Source organism: Carassius gibelio, chromosome B25 (genome assembly GCF_023724105.1).
Source record: "Carassius gibelio isolate Cgi1373 ecotype wild population from Czech Republic chromosome B25, carGib1.2-hapl.c, whole genome shotgun sequence".
Lineage (NCBI taxonomy): Eukaryota > Metazoa > Chordata > Actinopteri > Cypriniformes > Cyprinidae > Carassius > Carassius gibelio.
This window is the reverse complement of record NC_068420.1, coordinates 6,939,639-6,959,727: the sequence shown is the minus strand read 5'-3', so window position 1 is coordinate 6,959,727 and position 20,089 is coordinate 6,939,639. Positions and strand designations below refer to the sequence as shown.

Genomic DNA, 20,089 nt, shown 5'->3' with positions numbered 1-20,089 from the left:
TTTTCTATGATATCGTGAAGGACCTTTATTTTTAAGAGTGTAGATGCATTTAAACCTCTTGTAGGGGACTCCCAACACAATCTTAGGACACTTTCAAATACCATATGGCCTGTTCTTTAAAAGGGTTATCGAATGCCCATTTTCCACAAGTTTATATGATTTTTTTAGGGTCTTAATAAAAAGTCTATAACATACTTTGGTTAAACTTTCTTAATGGTAGTGTTAAAAACACTTTTAACCATGTCAAAATCAGCTCTGCAGAAATCAACCCGTTTTTTGCATGTTGCTTTAAATGCTAATGATCTCTGCTCACCCTGCCTTTCTCAATAATATGGCAATAACACGACTTAGGTGCCCTTGAGCAAGGCATCGAACCCCCCAACTGCTCCCCTTCTGAGTATGGGTCACCATACTTAGCTGTATGTCATGTCACGACACTTTTCTTCTGTGGGGTGACTAAACATGCTCTTGAAGTGTAGTCATGTCCACATATACACAAGTAATTTTATAAACAGAGTAGAGCTGGGCGATATATCGATTAGAGATAGTATCGGAAATAATTTTGACGACGATGTAAAATTTTTATATATCGGGAATATCGAATATTTCAAATGCAAGCATGCTTTCCCAGAAGAACGTGCCGAATGTCCAAAAAAGGAACCTGTGACTGCTCTACGCCCCTCTACTATGAGAGCTTAATGATAGCGGTTGCCAGATAACAAGAGTTTAAATCTCCGAATCAGAGCTCCACTGTTACAAGGATACATTTTCTGCCCGGTGTTTGCTTATTTTAAGCAATCTGGAAACCATGCGCACGTGCTCACTCCTCATTGCGGAAGAGCCACCGACGATAATCTGAAAACACTAACAAGCTGGAATTGAGCGATCTAACGAAAGCGTCGTTCAGCCGGTCTGTGTTCTGTCATGGGATCTCAACTGTATTGTTTGCATTTGTGATCGCAAAATAAATGCACTTACTCAACCACTGATGTTTGAATAGAGAAACATAGGCTACGGCCAATTGGAATTACTATTGGGGAATTTCACTGATATGTTTACCAGTTGCCATAATATAGACAGAAAATGCAAAAGTCTTTGGTATTCATTTATATATATTTATATATAAGAAATATCTATGTGCTTCAGCAACTAGCTCCCCATCTAAGAGGGTTTTTAAATGTCAGTAGGAACATAGTTTCATGCCACAGAGCTTCTCTTAAAACCGCAGACAGTTGACAGACTTGTGTTCTTAGCTTAAAAACTTGTTAAAATGTTTTTAATAAAATACTTATCCCAGTTGCATAGTATAAATTGTGAATTGCATCCACTAAAAAGTTGACAGAATGCACTTTCTGTACTTAATTTGCACTGCTTCAGTTACATATAGGCCTACATGTATTCATTTAATAAAAAGCAGTAAGTGATCTCTTGGTCTGGATTTTTTTTAACTGCTTAAATAAGCTGTTTAATCTAAATTGTTTTTTTGTGTTTTCATGAAAATCCTGTTTTTTTTTATTATTTAAATGCAAATGCAAACATATCGAGATATATATCGAATATCGTAAAAATTGACAATATCGAGATATCATTTTTTTTATATATATCGCCCAGCCCATAAAACAGAGTTTTTCCTTCTTCTGTTTTTAAAACTTCAATTCAATTCCAAAAAATTCCAGATTTTTTTTTATTGAATTAAATTGAATATGGACTCCATATGAAAACGCAAAAGCATGCTATGAAGCACTGTCAAGAGAATGGCAAACCAACAGATGGTGATATAATCTCAACTATAAAGCAATGGTGGGCACTTAGACGCCTGAAGTGCCCTTGAACAAGACATCGAATTCCCAATCCCAACTGCTCCCCAGGCGCCGCAGCATAAATGGCTGCCCACTGCTCTGTGTGTGTGCACTTCGGATGGCTTAAATGCAGAGCACAAATTCTGAGTATGGGTCACCATACATGGCTGAATGTCACGTCACTCAGTCACTCACTGAAAAAGTTTCCAGCAGGCAGAGATAACAGCGCATGCTCATGCTCAAGTCATAAGCCAAAAACTCTGGTTTCGCTATCTACACGATAACACTGCTGAGTTTTTGACGATTTTTTAAATGTTCGGTTTCAGTGACCTTGTGCTGAGTTTGTGTATGGATGGGCTAACAGACTGTTTACTTTAGCTGCATTAAGCCGTGAAACTTGCTAACTAGCATGTTATTAGGTATAAAAATAGCAAAGATAAAAAATAAAATAAAAACTTACACTCACTTCTGCTGTAAGTGAAGCTGGATCACGAATGATTTGCGCGATCATAGACACATTTAGGTAGACCAGGGGAGCATTCCCTTCAAAAACAAAATTAATAACCTAACCTGCTCTGGCGGTGAAACTATGGCAGCTGGACTGTCACAGCTCACTCAGGGCGGGTCTAAGGTAAGAAGGCAGTGTCAATCAGATATCACGGGAGTGGCCTGGGTCCATGTGACGTCACACAGACAAGAAGCTGAGAATGGCCTGATTTGAAAAGGGGGATATTATTTTTAGGGATTATATAAAAAACACTGGGTGGATTTTTATCATATTAGGGTAGATGTGTACACTCACTGCCAACACACATTTATGTTCAAACACCATGTAAAAGTGAATTTGGCCTCCTATGACCCTTAAAGAATTTTTGCCCAGCAAACACCAACATTAAATATATATGTTAATTATTAGAGTTTGACCGATTCATTGGTTTTGCAGATTAATCTGCACCGATAGTTGATTGCTGGATTGGCAAAAATCCCATGCAGATAGTTTTCCAGGATGTGTACGTTGCTGGAGTAACAGAGCGCCATTCACATCGTTTTCCATTAAATTACATTATATTTGTCCCATATCAATGTTAATGTACGTAACACCCTAGGCAATAATTATCTATTGTGCTCTTTCTGTGGCTCGAATACAGTCTGTATCTGTTCATATAGAGAGCTGTAATACAAATCACCATGGGCGTAGGTTTAGGGGGGGACGCTAGGTACTAGTCCCTATCAATATTTTGAGATGACAAATTTGTCCCCACCAATATTTAGAAAGCTCCTTTGAACTGCTATTTGGATCATTTCTACCGCCAGAACGATGACAGTACAAGAAATGCCGTAATTTGATTTGCGGCGGGGTATCTGACAGGCTACACGCGCGGGCCGGGACTACTTTTGTGCCATTACTGTCTATGGCACTAGCAGCGAGCGGTTGGTGTGTGCGCGCGCGAGCATGTTGAGGACGCCGACGGTAAGTTACCAGGGCTGTCTCTGGGCTGTCGCTGGCCAGAGTAAAAACATTGTAATATTCCGTTTTTTTGCCCTTTTTTGTACTTTGTAGAAAAAAGCCACCCAAGAAGAAGAAAGGGGACATAAGAAGCTTTTTCATAAAGCAGAGTCAGAGTGTAAGTAGGCAAAATAACTAGCTAGCCACACAAATAAACTAGCAGTAGTGACTAACCAGGCTTTCAAATGCAGATTATACTGTGGAAAATAGTATTAACTGGTGATAGTATGTGTTACAAATGATAGAATACTACGTTAGCAAGTAACTGAATGTCAATTAGCCTGTACCTTAACTTAGAATCTTGCAGTCAACATAAACGGTGGATCTGGATTATGCTCCAAAAGTTCTTAAAGTGTTTTTGTGTAAGTATAAATAGGCTGTTAACATACATAGTAAATTATGTTTGTTTGTTAATAAACCGTATGGTAACCGTGTACTGGAGGGTAACGTTATAGTGTTTATAATAAAAACGTTTATTATATATATTTACTTAGATTTGTTTCCTTGTGACAGAGTATCTTTTGTTAGTGTAAATACTAATGTACATCATTTATGTTAATAAAACGTTTGGTTGTTCAGCTTTACACAGTCATAGGTTTATATTTTTATTTTTTGAGAGTGCATTTTTGAGATTATACAGTTATACTAGCTCTTTAGGGACAGTATACAGGATGGTATATCGGGGTCAAGATACAATATAATGAGAAGAAGTAGATTCACTTCTGTATTGTGATATTCTGTATTGTCAACAGTCTGGAATAAAAAAGGATATTACCATTAAATCACTGGTATCTTACAACAAAAGAATATAGGGGGGGGGGGTTTAACAGCATTGTTTTTAAATTTGTTACAGTTACATTTATTTGTTATATTTATATTATTTACATCAAGCTTTTGAATGGTGTAGTATTTTATATTATTATTGAAAATTCATAATGTTTCACTTGATTATAAATTTAGTCAGGAATTATAGTTTGGAAAAAGTCTTTGGAAGAAGTCTAACTAGTAAAATGTTTACACGTTATGTGAAAACTAGTACAAGTATATAAGTAAATAAAAAGAGACTTTATGTTTATGATCTCTGCTGAATAAAGTGTTTCATTCTTTTTTTTCTGATGAAATCCAACTCTCAAATCCTCAACCACATCACATCTTTTTTGGGGGGAATTATGTCTTATTCCTCTCATTGCAAAGCAAACAGTAAAATAAAAAGAACTTGAACAGTCTCGCTGCGTTGTCTTCTGCTGTATGGTCTTATTCAAGCCGCGCGCTTCAGTGAAACATTAGAATCTGAATAGCGCGTTCAGAGCGGGGGCGTGGTCGCATTAGAAGATAATGAAGGGAGATGTGAAAAATGGACATTGCATTTTTTCATATGGATTACTTTAATCACAGAACATTTGTTTTCGACATCACTTATTTAGTTTAAAAGTAGACATGTCAGGCTTGTAAGGCTTTGAACAGTATTGTTCAAAATAATAGCAGTATTAGGTGACTAAGCAGAATAATCCAGGTTTTTTAGTATATTTTTTATTGCTACGTGGCAAACAAGTTACCAGTAGGAGCAGTAGATTCTCAGAAAACAAACAAGACCCATTGTTCAGGATATGCACGCTCTTATGGATGTGCAATAGGTAAATTAGTTGAATGGGGTGTGTTAAAAAAAGTATCAGTGTGGCATTCAATCACTGAGGTCATCAATTTTGTGAAAAAAACAGGCATGAATCAGGTGGCCCCTATTTAAGGATGAAGCCAGCACTTGTTGAATATGCATTTGAAAGCCTGAGGAAAATGGTTCGTTTAAGACATTGTTAAGAAGAACAGTGTACTTTTATAAAAAAGTTGACTGGAGAGGGGAAAACCTAAAAAGAGGTGCAAAAAATTATAGGCTGTTCAGCTAAAATGATCTCCAATGTCTTAAAATGGAGAGCAAAACCAGAGAGACGTAGAAGAAAACGGAAGACAACCATCAAAATGGATCGGAGAATAACCAGAATGGCAAAGGCTCAGCCAATGATCACCTCCAGGATGATCAAAGACAGTCTGGAGTTACCTGTAAGTACTGTGACAGTTAGAAGACGTCTGTGTGAAGCTAATCTATTTTCAAGAATCTCCCGCAAAGTGCCTCTGTTAAAAAAAAATGCATGTGCAGAAGAGGTTACAATTTGCCAAATATCACATCAACTGGCCTAAAGAGAAATGAAGGAACATTTTGTGGACTGATGAGAGTAAAATCTTTCTTTTTGGGTCCAAGGGCCACAGACAGTTTGTGAGACGACCCCCAAACTCTGTATTCAAGCCACAGTACACAGTGAAGACAGTGAAGCGCAGTTACACCTCACTGCAGTCTATTCGCCATCAACAGCCTTCTCCATATTACCGGCCATAGGAAGTTCAGCAGCCCACTCCTTTATCACAGACATATGAAGAGTTCAGATGCAAAAGCCGCTAAACGCCACCTCCGTCAAAAATGAGATAATGACATTGAGTGAAAGCTATCTGCATATAGTACACGTTCAACAAATATATTTGCTTCAAATACTCTAAATCTCACCCTCAGCCCATTCAGAAATATCAGTTTGTTGGCAAAAGCCTCTAGACGCCACTTCTCTTTGGCAGCAAAAGCCGCTACATCCCGAGAACCAATCAGAAGGCGCGAATCAATACAGGCGGTTTCAATATAGCGGCGCGCTGAGGAGACGGCTTTTTTTAGACGTCTGAGGAGATTGTTTTTGTTTTATTCAGATTCTGATTTTTTTACGTTTTTAAGATGGAGTACGATGAAATGGATGAGCCTATCCTAATGACATCAAATGGCAGAAGAAAACGTCGTTTACCTCAAAACTCTTCCCGTTACAAGGCAAAAGTAAATCGATACAGTGGAAATGGCTTGGTCGCAAGTGTAGCATGCACTCATAACACTTCTTGGTGCGGTGCTGTTACTTTGAAGGAATCTGATTTATTTTACATCAAACAACAGCTCTATTCCACCAACGACAAAGTCGAACAAGATGCCATTCTTCTGTCTCATATGGATGCTATGCCATGTAAACGGAGGAGACAACAAGTGGAGGCTGAAGAGAAAAGAAGGCAAAGAGATGTATCGATAAAGTATGCCGTTTTGAAAGAAGATAAAACAAAAGTTCCCATCTGCCACGCTTCATTCCTGAGCATTTTCTGTAAGTACAATGAATTTCTCATCACAAGTTTATATTTTTTTCCATATTTTTGCATTAGTGGCTTAGTATTTGTTTTATTGTTAGTGTTTTATTTATTTTTCTAATTTTTGTTTTACCTCATCAAAGCCGTGTTTATCCAATTATCTTCCTCTAGTACGTGCTCAGTAACGTTACACAGGCTATTTTTCAGCAGTTATTATCTGGTAATGCATCTCTCTGCAGTATTAAATGCCATGTATCTTATTTAAATTATTATCATTGATGGTCATAGGCTACCTACATTTGTTAAAAACGATATCAGAATCAGAAAGAGCTTTATTGCCAAGTATGTTTGCACATACATGGAATTTGTTCTAGTGACAAAAGCTTCCAGTAAACAGAGACAACAACAACACACAGATAATGAAAAATAAAAATAAGTAAATAAAAATACAAACACATATAAAATACATATGTATATATATATAAAAAATAGAACAAACATTGTATGTGCAGGTGAGTTATAGATGGATTAAGTTATAGGGATGGACTAAGTTGGGTGGTATCAAAGAAATATAAGTGAAATTACAAATAGTATTGTTGCACAATGGGGAGAGCATTTAATATGGGCAGACCTTTTCCAAAAAAATAAACTGTATAACTGTTGTCAATTCATGTTTTTACATTTTGTGTAATATGGGTAATATGCCTGCATGATTGGTTTCATGTTTATTTTCATTTTAGGTGTCAAGAAAGACAGAGTTCAGAGTATTGCAAAGTACTGGCTTGAGAACGGCAAAGCACGTCCCGAACATCGTGGTGGTCCCAGGGAAATTGAAGCACAAACTGCAAAGAAGGACATAGTTCGAAAGCACATACAGTCTTTTAATTGTAGAGCAAGCCACTATGCCCGCCGTGGTGCACCTGGGAGAAAGTTCCTGCCGAGTGACTTGAGTGTGGCAAAAATGCATCAGATGTTTCTTGAGCAGAATCATCAACAAGTTTCCTACTCACTATACTGGAGCATCTTTGTGTATGACTTCAACCTGGCTTTTGGTCATCCTGCCAAAGATGTGTGCTCTTCGTGTGTCAAATTCCGCATTGCAATCAATGATCCTGATCTGACTGCAGAAGAGAAGCGGAACAAGATTCTTCTTTACACACTTCACCGTCGCCGAGCTCGTCAGTTTTATGACACACTAAATGACGTGGGTGATACATTCACTGTCTGCTTTGACATAATGGAGAACCTGGTCCTTCCTAGGTCTGCCATCTGTCAAACGTATTACTCAAGGCAGGTATACTTTTATGTATTCGGTGTGGTCCGTCACCGTGGCAGAGGAGAACCCCAGAGTCGGCATGAGATAAATCTGTACACCTGGCTGGAATATGAGAACTCAAAGGATAGTAACATTGTCGCGTCAGCTCTACATCACTACTTCACCTCAGTGGCAGGAGTTGATCTGCGACAGTGTCAGAGCCTCCGACTGTTCTCTGACTCTTGCTACGGCCAGAATAAAAACATTAATGTTCTGTCTATGTTGTTTGCCATGCGTTCTCAGCTGTACCCCCAGCTCAACATCACTTACTTCTTTCCTATACGAGGGCACAGTTTCCTTCCAGCTGACAGAGTGTTTGGAAGGATTGAGCAAGATATCCGGAAGCATACAACTATTCTGTTGCCAGAAGAGTATAACAACATTTTGCTGAAGCATGGCACTGTCTATCAATATGGAAAGGACTGGCAGTGCTATGACTTCAAAGAGGCAGCAGCCAGGTTCACAACAACTCAGAGATCATTCAAAATAAGTGAAGCAAGAGTGCTGCAAATCTCTGGAGATAAGCTGGGGCTAAAGCCTGCTTTTGCTGGTGAATTTTGCCAGCACTCTGTGCTGAAGCGGGGAAAGAAGTGGTTTCAGTTCAAGCCGGCTCTTCTTCCGGATGTGAACTGCGTCAATGAAGCAAAGAGGACTGATGTCTTGAAGCTGCTGGGTGAGTTGGGAGCACCAAAAGCTGTACAAGAGTTCTATGAAAACATCCTGGCAAGTGATGGTGGCAAGGACATTGAACAAGACCTTGAGGATGAATGAATGACAGCATCTAAAAGTTTCTGAGAGATGTCCTCTTATTGCACAGTACTGTTTGTGTTTTATTTGCTTGTGTAAGCTTTTTTCTAATTCACAAACAGGTCAAGTCCTATTTTTATTGTTATCTTAATGTCGCTTTACATTTAATGATCTAATTTATTCTACTTGCATCTGATATGCAGTTTATATTGGAACATTATATTGGAATTGTTTAGGGCTTTTACATTTTTAATTACATTTAGAATACCTGTTTATTTGCACTGATTTTTTTTATACTTGAATTTTATATTAAATTATTACTTTACACTGCTTAAGTCTTATAAGCTTCTTATACAAAATGCACAGATATTGATGTTTAATACTTGATTATACTGAATCGAATATGCTTTGTTTACATCAATGTTTGCAATGTTTACATAGTTCAACTTATAAATCCCAAATATCAGAAATGACGTTATTGTTAAAATTGTATTGATGTCAATGTAATGTTAATGACTTAATGCACTTACTTGGATAGATGTATTTTTAATTTAATGTTTGTGCAACATTTGTTTTTTGAATTGTTAAAATAAATGTACTGCCATTTTTTGCCAATGTGGTTATACTGTGTGAATCTTTCTTTTACATGTGTATATATAGATTTTTTTTGGGGGGGGGGTGGGGGGGGTTGTCGTTATTCAGACAGGGCAGAAAGGTGACTGCAGAGAAATCAGGTGGAATTTGCAAATAATCGAAGATCACATTCAACCCCCCTGTAAAGAAGTTTGTCTACTGTTTAGTTTTGAAATGATTATGCTCTAATCTTTTTCATTGTTTCTAGTTATATTTTTAGTGATTTTTAGTGATTGTTTAAATATTTACTATGTCTTGTTCCAAATAGGTGGATTTAGAGGTTTTTGCGAAAAAAGCACAAGTGGATTTAGCTGGTTTTGACGCAAAAGAAAATCTAATTTGTTAAAAATCACTGAATTGACTGAAGTGACATTTAAAAAAAAAAAGTTATTTTATTCACTGACTAATAACCTTATCAGTACCTTTAAAATGAAACTAATGAACGTGAACACAGGAGCCTAATAAAAAATGCTCATTTAAAGAAAATAAGTCTGATGGATTTAGAGGTTTTTGCATCTGAACTCTGCATATATATATATATATATATGTATGTGGCTGAATAAAAATATTTGGACATTATTTATAAAAATTACATCAACTTAGCACCAACAAGCTTGTTAGCTAGACAGTTAGCATCAGCTAACAATATTTACTTATTTTCAGTACGATGAACATTCATGTCTGTCTACTCGTCTAGTTAATCCAAACAATATAGATATGTATAACGTTATTGTCGATAAACAATATAAAAACAGACGTCACATGGGATATTTTAATAAAACTGTTAACATTACGGCGGCGGTGAATTTGAACATGCATGAGTTATTGTATTTAATCTGTGTTATTTAAATTTTTGTTGTTGTTGTTGTTGTTTTTTTACCTACAATTGATGTGTCTGCATCGTCTGCACTCGAGCATTTGAGTGGGCTTAAATAGATCTCTCGTTACAACGGATTTAGTTCCCAAACAACTGACAGTTTTGACCTAAATATGATTTTCAGTTACAATAATTAATCCAAAATTTCGACATAACTTACTTTTAGCAACATCAGACGCACGCGCACTCAGAGTCATCAGAGTCTTGCTACGCTACGGAAGTAAAACGCTCGACATCTATGCTGTGATGGATGACGGGTCGGAGCGGACTATACTTCTTCCTGTTTCCGCCAGTGGGCTCACAATACAAGGCCAAGCTGAAAGCATAGCTTTACGGACAATTCGCCAAGAGGTGCAGACTGTCAGTGGTGCATCGGTTTCCTTTCACATATCTCCAGCAAATCAGCCTCACAAAATGTTTAAGATTACAGCTGCCTTTACTGCCAAACGTCTTGGTTTGGCTAATCACTCGTATCCTTTGAGCATCTTTAAGAATTATAAACACCTGAGAGATCTCTCTCTGCAGACCTTTAAAAAAGTATGTCCTCTACTGCTCATTGGGGCTGATAATACTCACCTGATAACACCAACAGAACCTGTCTGTCTTGGCCCACCCGGTGGTCTGCCTGCCATTAAAACAAGGCTTGGATGGACCCTGCAGGGACCAGTTAAGCTCCTGGAGACTCAGTTGCAGCCACAACAGTGCCTTTTCCTGTCTCTTAGTCCCGCAGAACTGGAACTCAAACGAGATGTTGAGCAGTTATGGCAACTTGATGTTCTGCCTTGGCAAAGTGAGAAGCAGGTCACAAGATCCAGGGAGGATCGGCAAGCCATCAACCTTCTAGAGACCAAGACAACTCGTGTGGAGGTAAATGGGATATTATGCTATGCGACACCCTTTCTGCGCAGAAAAGATTTTCCCTTTTTCCATGCTCCGAAGGAGGCGGTGATGCCAAGCCTCAGGAATATGGAGCAACAACTGATTCAAAATCCTGAGAAAGCAGCCATATTCAACACAGAGATAGAGAAGATGGAACTGAGTGGCGCAGCTGCTAGACTCCCCCCAGAAGGAGGTAGTGTAACAGGGGAGTCTTGGTATATACCCCACCATTTGGTCAGCCATAATGCAAAGGACCGTGTTGTGTTTAATTGCTCCTTCCAATACAAAGGCCTGAACCTGAATGATTCACTGTTACCTGGTCTGGTCTTGAGCCCCTCTCTCCTGGGTGTCTTACTTCGATTTAGAGAGCATAGTGTAGGTATCAGTGGTGATATCCGAGGGATGTTTCACCAGGTCCTGCTTTAACCTGAGGACAGGCCCCTCCTGCGCTTTCTCCAGGGACGGACTGGGACTAAAAAACGGCCCTGGACTTTGACTAGGCCCGGCCCAAAGCAATCGGAACTCGTAAACTCAACAAAAACAACAATAACGCCTGGCATGAGTGTCACAAGACTTCAGTTGTGGCTAATGATACTATACCATTCAAATTATAGCAATAGCACTGATGTTTACTAGATGTTGAGCTGGAGTGGGTGGCTCTCTCTGCTCTTGGTCTAAGCTAAACCTGAATAAACTTTTTTTTTTTTTAATTTTTAAACAGGTTTTATTCCAAGATAGCATGGAATAGTTTGTATAATATGCTGTTATAACAGCATATTATATAATCTATTCCATGCTGTCTTAAAATGAATGAATTACTTAACAATCCTAATTCATGCAGTAATTAATTAATTAATTAATCTTACTGTACAGATAATAATACCACATCTAAATGAAAATACACCATTACAAATGTAACTTCTGTATTCACAATCTTCAAAGTTTGTAAGCATTAACTGTAATGTTACCAACATTTTTAAAAGTAAAAGCACAACATATTTCTTAATATTAGCTACTGCATGTGACATTTTACAGCTGGGAGGTGATGCTTCTGGAAAATATTGCTATACATTTCAGTTAGTTTTGGAAATTTAGCGGATTCAGTATCTAAATTCCGCTTTTTTTTTCTCTCGCCTTCTCAGCTCCACCCTTTTCTTTCTGTTTTTTACCCGCGGCCGCGTTATGCATATTGTTTGTTTGTTTCTATGCTTCTTCTATCTAACGTTAATGTCTTTGCTGTTCATTTCTTCCTACTCTTCCACTTTTTATTCTTCTTACTTGGCGGCCACGGCCAGTGCAGCTGGCATCCAACTTAAGAGCATTGCTGCCACCTACAGTACTGGAGTGTAAAACAGATTAGCGGGGGGAAAGAAAACAGGTGATGACTGCATGCGTGGCTGGTGGTGGGCCGGCCTACCGGCCGTCCTGGAGTACCGGCCGTTCTGTGATTCTCCAGATCACACAGATGGCCAGTCCGCCCCTGGCTTTCTCTGGCGTGGCATGAGATGAGACGAACCACCTAATATTTATGAATGGCGAGTACTGCCATTTGGCACCACGTGCAGTCCCTGCTGTGCATCCTTCACCCTTCAAAAACACATCTTTAGTATCACTTAATCCACTTTAGGATTAAGTTGGCACTGTGAGTCAGACAACCTAGGATTCAGGCACAGACCTGTTAACTATGGAGCTCTGACAATGCGGAACATATATCGTGTGTTAGCAAGCCAGTATGATCCCCTTGATGTCATTCTTCCCTTTACCACTTGAGCAAAGGTGATTGTTCAGCAGCTTTGGGTCAAGAACAGAAATTGGGATGACCCACAACTCCCTGAGGACCTTCAACGAGCATGGAAAGTATGGGAAGCTGAGCTTCAGTATTTGCCTCTTGTAGTACTCCCTCGATGCTACACACCATACAGCATGGACCACCCTGAAGTCACTCATGAGATCAACATTTTCACTGATGCTTCAGAGAAAGCATATGGGGCAGTTGCTTACCTTCGTTCCGAAGATCCTAGAGGGAGAGTACACCTTTCCTTTCTTCTGGCCTGGTCCCGTGTTGCCCCACACAAGCAGGGCTCCATACCTAGGCTTGAGTTGTGTGCCGCTCTTGTAGGAGCACAGTTGGCCAAACTCATTGTAACTGAGCTTACCCTGAAGGCCCAAAAGGTCACATTCTGGACTGATTCAACAACTGTCCTTCACTGGTTACATTCAGAATCCTGCCGCTTCATGGTATTTGTGGGTAACAGGGTAGCAGAGATTCAAGAATTAACGGACCTTAAGGCATGGCATTACATTGACCCCACAAGGAATCCTGCAGATGATCTAACCCGTGGCAAGAATCTGAAGGACCTCACTGAACGGAATCGATGGACCCAGGGACCAGAATTTCTCCTCCAATCCCATAGTTGGCCATCACCTCCAGCTAAGCACAGCCTGGAATCTGATGATAAGGATGAGTTAAAACGAGCTATCCTCTGTGGATGGTAGAAAAGATGGTAGAAAATTTAGCAGCTAGAAGGACTTGATTGAGCCAACTCCTTTGTCTCTCTCCAGAGTTCGACCAAACCAGTAATCTAATTCAGGTCGGAGGACGATTAAGACGTGTAGAAAGCCTCGATCCAAGTGCAGTACATCCTATTGTGTTGGATCCCAATCATCCCAACACCCGTTTACTCATCAAAGATCATGAAACTCGCCTTTGCCATCCAGGACCAGAACGAGTGTTTGCAGAGCTGCGCTGAAGTGTGTGGATCTTGAAAGGCAGAGAAGCTGTAAAGAAACACCAGCGAACATGTCTTGAATGCTGTAAATCAAGGTCAAAGCCAGCTTCACAGAAATGGTCGATCTTCCTCCATCTAGCCTTCTGTTATTCAACAGAAGGCTAGTGGTGAGACAGTGGTGAGACAGAACTTAAAGAGGCATTTCGTCAGCTAAGTCAGGAGTTACAGCAGCAGTTAGCTAAACAACAGATTAGCTTTCATTTCAATCCTCCTTCTGCTCCACACTTTGGAGGGGTGTGGGAACGAGAGATTCGTTCAGTTAAAGCAGCACTTTACACAACTCTGGGATCAGATACAGTTACTGAAGAAGTTCTTCAAACTGTCCTCATAGAAATCGAGGCCATCCTAAACTCCAAACCACTTGGGTACATATCAGCGGACATTGCTGATTTAGATCCGATCACCCCAAATTGCCTTCTGATGGGGCAGCCAGATTGTTCCCTACCCCAAGTTATCTACCCAGTATCAGAACTCCTAGGAAGACGGAGATGGAGGCATTCACAAGTGTTGGCTGACAGATTCTGGACGGCCTTCATAAAGCACTACTTACCAGGATTGAAAACCAGAGGGAAGTGGCATTACCCATCAGCAGACATCAAACCCGGAACAGTCGTCATGCTGGTTGACCCTCAGATGCCTCTGTCATTCTGGCAAATTGGCAGAGTAGTAAAGATGTTCCCTGGGGCTGATGATCGTGTATGAACAGCTGAGATCCAGATAAAGGACAGAGTCTACACAAGGCCCATAGCGCGCCTAGTTATACTGCCAGAGATCCCTAATGATGCAGATGACACTCCTGCCAGTGACTGAGACTGTATTATGTCGACCTTTCAACAGAGCAAATTTCAACCCAAATTTGGATCATCTTCAGACCATGCTGGCAAAAAGTTATGGATTTCATGTCGATATACGAAACGGTTCTCATTTAACGCATCAACGAATTTGCTGTAAGGGAGCCAAAATGCATTTGAGGCTGTATCTCAGCAACGCTTTGACATTTTTGCACCAAACTTTGTATGTGTCATTGCCACCTCACACTGACCATGCCACATAAATTTGGTAACAGCGCCACCTATTGGTCAAGAGTAATGATCCATTCATTAACCACGAATATTTACACTTGTAAAAATGCTAATAACTTTTTATTGCATTAGCCTATTTGAATGAAACTGGGCTCAAAATATTCCCTGGCTTATGCCAATAACATAGATACCAAATATGCCAGAGTAAGCTGAACGTCCGGTCCGCCATTTTGATTTATGTTGAAAACCTACTTTTTCGAACTCCTCCTAGACCGTTAGTCCGATTTTCACCAAATTTGACCTGAATCATTGTCAGACCATGCTAGAAAAAAGTTATGGATTTCGTGTCGATATACGAAACGGTTCTCATTTAGCGCATCAACGAATTTGCTAGAAGGGTGCCAAAATGCATTTGAGGCTGTATCTCTGCAACACTTTGACATATTTGCACCAAACTTTGTATGTGTCATCGCCACCTCACACTGACCATGCCACATAAATTTGGTAACAGCGCCACCTATTGGTCAAGAGTAATAAATAATTCATTAACCATGAGTAATTACACGTATTAAACTGCTAATAACTTTTTATTGCATTAGCCTATTTGAATGAAACTCAAAATGAGGCTCAAAATATTCCCTGCCATATACCGATAACATAGATACCAAATATGCCATAGTAAGCTGAACTTCCGGTCCGCCATTTTGATTTATGTTGAAAACATACTTTTTCGAACTCCTCATCAACCGTATGTCCGATTTTCACCAAATTCGAATCAAATGATCTTCAGACTATGCTAACTCAAAGATATGGATTTTTTGTCGATAGACAAAACCGTTTTCGCATACCACATCAACGAATTTGAGGCACAATGAGAAAATGACACTTGAGGCTGTATCCCTGGAATGCTTTGGCATATTGACACCAAACTTTGTGTGTGTCATTGAAAAGTCACACAGAGTACACCAAATTGATTTTATAACAGTGCCACCTATTGGTCAAACTTGATAAGCCAAGTAATCATGCTATTAGAGGTAGTATTTATGATTTTTTTTAGCCGTTTCAATAACAATAATTCCAAAATTGCTGTTATTGCTCATTAATGTATTTGGTGTGATGCTTCATGCGATGCTTAGCTCCTTTATTTGCCGTTGCAGTGCTTGGCCCCGTAATTGCTGCTTGCAGCTATATTATTTTGAATAGTACTGTATCTCTCATGTCTCTTCGTTGAGTATTCACTGAGTTACAGATGCTGCAGACAGCACACCTTGTTTGTTATCTTTATTTTATAAGTGCGCAAAGTTTAGTTGTTATTATGTCTGTATACAAAAAAAGCAGACCCTTTAAAGATTAGATTGATGTATTGCTCTTATCTGTACAATCAAAACTGAAAGTGTAATTTAAGGTCTTTTCGGGGTTATCAGGAGAAAATGCCTCATAAAATCAATGGAAGAGACTCAGACACAGGCCCGATTTTATCCCCAGACTCAGTTGTACTTAAAAGGTTTAGAAAGCAGCTAGGGACCACAAACTTTGGGGGTCAATTCAGGGGCTTCTGATGGTAAACACTGCAAAGTTTCGAGGTCCTACGACCTGCCATTTTTGAACAGATGTCGTCCCACTCGCCAACTAATCGTGTAGCAGTTTGGCGGACACTCTTCCCTTTATTGACCTTTTGACCCCTAAATGAGGTTTGAGGCAAATGACGCCCTTGGGTTGATTGGACTTTTCTAAGCCATGTCCACAGGCAAACCCATTCAAATAGGTTTATTTAAATTTTGCACAGTGACCACGGGGTCCCGAGTGACATACTGAGGGCCCAGAGTCATAAAGCAAAAGAAAAATATTTTTGGCTTCTACACAAAATCTCTGCTCCAGGCCTCTCTGTCTCATATACAGCAAGACCCTTTTGAGATTTAAGTTTGGAAAGGCCACTTTTTTCTGCAAGGTTCTAGAACCTTGTGGTTTGGGACCAGTGTTGTCAAAGGTATTGGCATTCATTACTCAAGTAGAAGTATAGATACTAGGGTTTAAAAAGACTTTTGTAAAAGTTGAAGTATCACCTCAAGGTTTTTACTCAAGTAAAAGTGTAAAAGTACTGGTTTAAAAACTACTTAAAGTATAAAAGTAAAAGTAAAGTAAGGGAAAAAAATGCCATTAAGAACAAAAGCTTAGGCCATGCCACAGGGGCCTATTGTGCACTACCCCACCTCCTCAAAAAAACATTTTCTAAAGGCCATAGGCCATAATGACTATAATGTTATATTAAAATGTTCATGTTGAAAAATTTGGGATGCACTAGGCTACATGTTTCAGCCACATATATACCCATTGAAAATGAACGCACTTTAGTACAATGCAAATATATTAAAGGACTAGAGATATGATGACTAGCTGCCTATAAGTATTGTAATGGTGCAAAAAGTCAAACTTCAGAGGCATGTCATCAATAACCTTTAATGGAATGTAAATGAACATCCAAGATTAGCTGCAGGAATCTGTGAGGGCAATGGACAAGAACATTGGTGTACCCAGGGCAGGCTTAGTAACAATTACTCTTGTATGGTTGTCTATTTACAATAAACATTATAGTCCTGTCAAAATGAATTATTCCAAGTGATTAATCAAAAACAAAAAATGAAAAATAACTCATTATCTTGATACCTTCTTGATTGATACCTTTCCTGTATACGGTACATACGTCTGCTATGTCCAGTATGGGGGGGGGGGTGACGAGTTACAAAGTTGGTAAAGCCTAGTTATCACAACATTGTCAATCGCGTTGTCAATCGCAAACTATAATTTATTAAAAAGTTTTTTGTGTGAAAAAAAACATAATTTGTGGAGGACGAAGAGAAAGCACCCATTTGTTAAATGAGCCAGTGAAAAATAATAACTTTTAAGTAGGGTCCAGTGCCTTTTCGATACTTTTATAATGGTACCGGCACCTAAACAGTGCCTGAACCAATTCTTAAAAAAAGAACCAAAGAAAAAAAAAACTATGGATAAAATTAAAGCATTTAATTTACATATTTAAAATAAATCCATAGCTTTCCCACGCTCCTTGGATGCTCTAATTTCTCAAGTTATGCTTCCCTTAATCTAAGGCTAATAAATGTATTTCACAATCTGGGTCATTATTTAATACAAAACCACACATAATGTTTCTACTGTATTCCTGTCAATCTCTCTGATATTTAGTTAAGATGAGTGCTGTCTGTCACTGTCTTTAATCAGTTCTGTGAATTACTGTATGCTCATTCTTTATAAAGTAGCAACAATGTCGTTTGTAAAGTACAGTACTGTGCAAAAGTCTTAGGCACATGATTTTCACCCCAAAAAAGGGTTTTAAATCAGTTATTTATATCTTTTGCTGTGGTGTCTCAGAAGGAAATATCAGTTTGCAATTAATTTTAATAATAATCTAGTGCGATTTTGAATGCACAAGCAGTCTGACGACGGCAAAATGAATGTTTGGAAATGTAAACTTATTTTATACTGACACACTACAGCAAAATATATAAATAACTGGCCGAACGCCATTCTTTTAGGTGAAAATACTAACATGACTAAGACTTTTGCACAGTAGTGTATGTATAAAGTACATATGATTAGATTAAGTATATTTAAATAAGTGTAATTAAAGTATGTGCTCGTTCATATGTGTTAAGGGCTAGATTTTCGCTGGAGGAAACATGTGGTGTGACAAGCGAAAACTTTACAGTAGCTAGATGAGAAAACGACTTGTGAACTTTTGTAAACTGTATTTATGACAAAGAACTGCACATATACTGATATTCTAACAATCTATCGATAAACACATACCTTGTGTCCTCTGTCTCTGTATGACTCAGCTCGTTGTCTGCGGTTTGAAGAGCGCGCTGAAAGACGGAGAGACTGGTCTGACGCCGGTTTCATTTGAAATTTAATGGGACTCTGAGGCGATCGGATACCGGTTCCATACCCAACTCTACTTTTAAGAAATATATTTTTTGCTAAACGAACCCAAAACTGGCTATGTCCTGGCTGGTGTGTGATGTGATTTGTGTCATGTGCTGTGCAGGTGATCCGTACAAACCAATAGGGTGTCGGAATGGTATAATTATGTTTATACTTCTCATCCAACAACAATCAAATTCACTCCATCCATGGCGCGATTTATCTGGATAGGGTTTTTTTTTTTTTTTTGAATGATGACAAGCAGGAATCAAATCGCAGTAACGAAGGTATTTTTAAAATGTAAGAAGTAAAAAGTACAGATACTTGCGTGAAAATGTAAGGAGTAGAAGTAAAAAGACAGCTAAAAAATAATTACTCAAGTAAAGTATTGAGATTGAGGAGTCACGTGCCGATTTGGGTTGATTTGGGAGGGGTCTGAGCCGGTTGGCCCTGATGGCAGGATACGCTATCGGTTGCCAGCAGGGGGCAAGGAACTCGACCAGAAGTTGAAGTCGGGTGGGGGTTGCCATCTTTTAGCAGAACTTCACTTGCGTTAGCATTCCCATTGACTCCCATTCATTTTGGCGTCACTTTGACAGCGAATAACTTTACATCTGAGGCGTTTAAAGACTCAGTTTGTCCATTATTTATTTCTAAAGATACACGACAATGTATAAAGGGCTCCATTACCTTCTATGTTACATTATGGCCACGTAGAAACAGTTTTTGTAAAAAATAGGCTAACGATTGCGTCACCACTCAACTCTCTGTCGCATTACCGTACAGACAGGAGGAGAAGCTCACAGGCAATTAACTTAATATGGCGTAGTGGCGTTACATTTTAAAATACTTTACAAAATAATTAATCAGAATACTTACTCCTGCTCACTCACAACAAAGAACTCCCCGCTCAAGCTCGCCGTCTCTGCAAGATTAACGATGGCAGTTTGCACGCACAGCTACTAGAAGATTTACATCTGTCAGACAGGTTGCTGACGTCGTCAAGCTTCGTTTGAGTCTGCGCGTCAGAAACGGAAGTGCTAAAAAACGCTAAAAAATGGGCTTCATTTGTCTCAATTGAGTTCCAATGGGGTCGCTGTGTCCATTTCTTTTACTGTCTATGGTTGCCAGGGGCAATGCCTTCAGAACTTCACAGAGGCACGACTAAACATTTCAGAGCGCTTTCATTTTTGCGCATTTATTTTGTCGGCGGAACAGATCGAGACGGATCTACGAATACGCGAAAGAAAAGGAAGAAAGTAAAGCAATGCAAAAACATAAGGCGAAAGAAAGGGGACCTTACAGGAACAAGCTCACACCAAGCACAAAACAGTGGTGTTTGGAGAAGCTCTCAGGCAGCCCCCTGCAGCGGCACAGAGACCTGAACAATTTACCTCAGTGCACACATATGGACATTGGG

The 20,089-nt window shown here is 39.2% G+C and overlaps 2 protein-coding genes across 5 annotated transcripts in view; one reads left to right on the top strand and one right to left on the bottom strand.

Moving 5' to 3' along the window:
- LOC128014586 (GTPase IMAP family member 8) overlaps nucleotides 1-20,089 on the bottom strand; it is an 88,037-nt gene that overhangs the window by 38,200 nt on the left and 29,748 nt on the right. The window lies entirely within an intron of this gene.
- Nucleotides 5,761-9,865, top strand: LOC128014597 (uncharacterized). Its single transcript, XM_052598285.1, has 2 exons — nucleotides 5,761-6,485; nucleotides 7,209-9,865. Exons 1-2 carry the CDS (start codon nucleotides 6,077-6,079, stop codon nucleotides 8,552-8,554), a joined length of 1,755 nt encoding a protein of 584 aa, XP_052454245.1. The 5' UTR covers nucleotides 5,761-6,076; the 3' UTR covers nucleotides 8,555-9,865.

Excerpts from the sequence above, each read along its gene's own strand:
- LOC128014597 (XM_052598285.1), top strand. The coding sequence starts at position 6,077 with ATGGAGTACGATGAAATGGATGAGCCTATCCTAATGACATCAAATGGC. Across the intron at positions 6,486-7,208 it reads TTCATTCCTGAGCATTTTCT|GTGTCAAGAAAGACAGAGTT; the intron begins GTAAGTACAATG and ends TTTTCATTTTAG.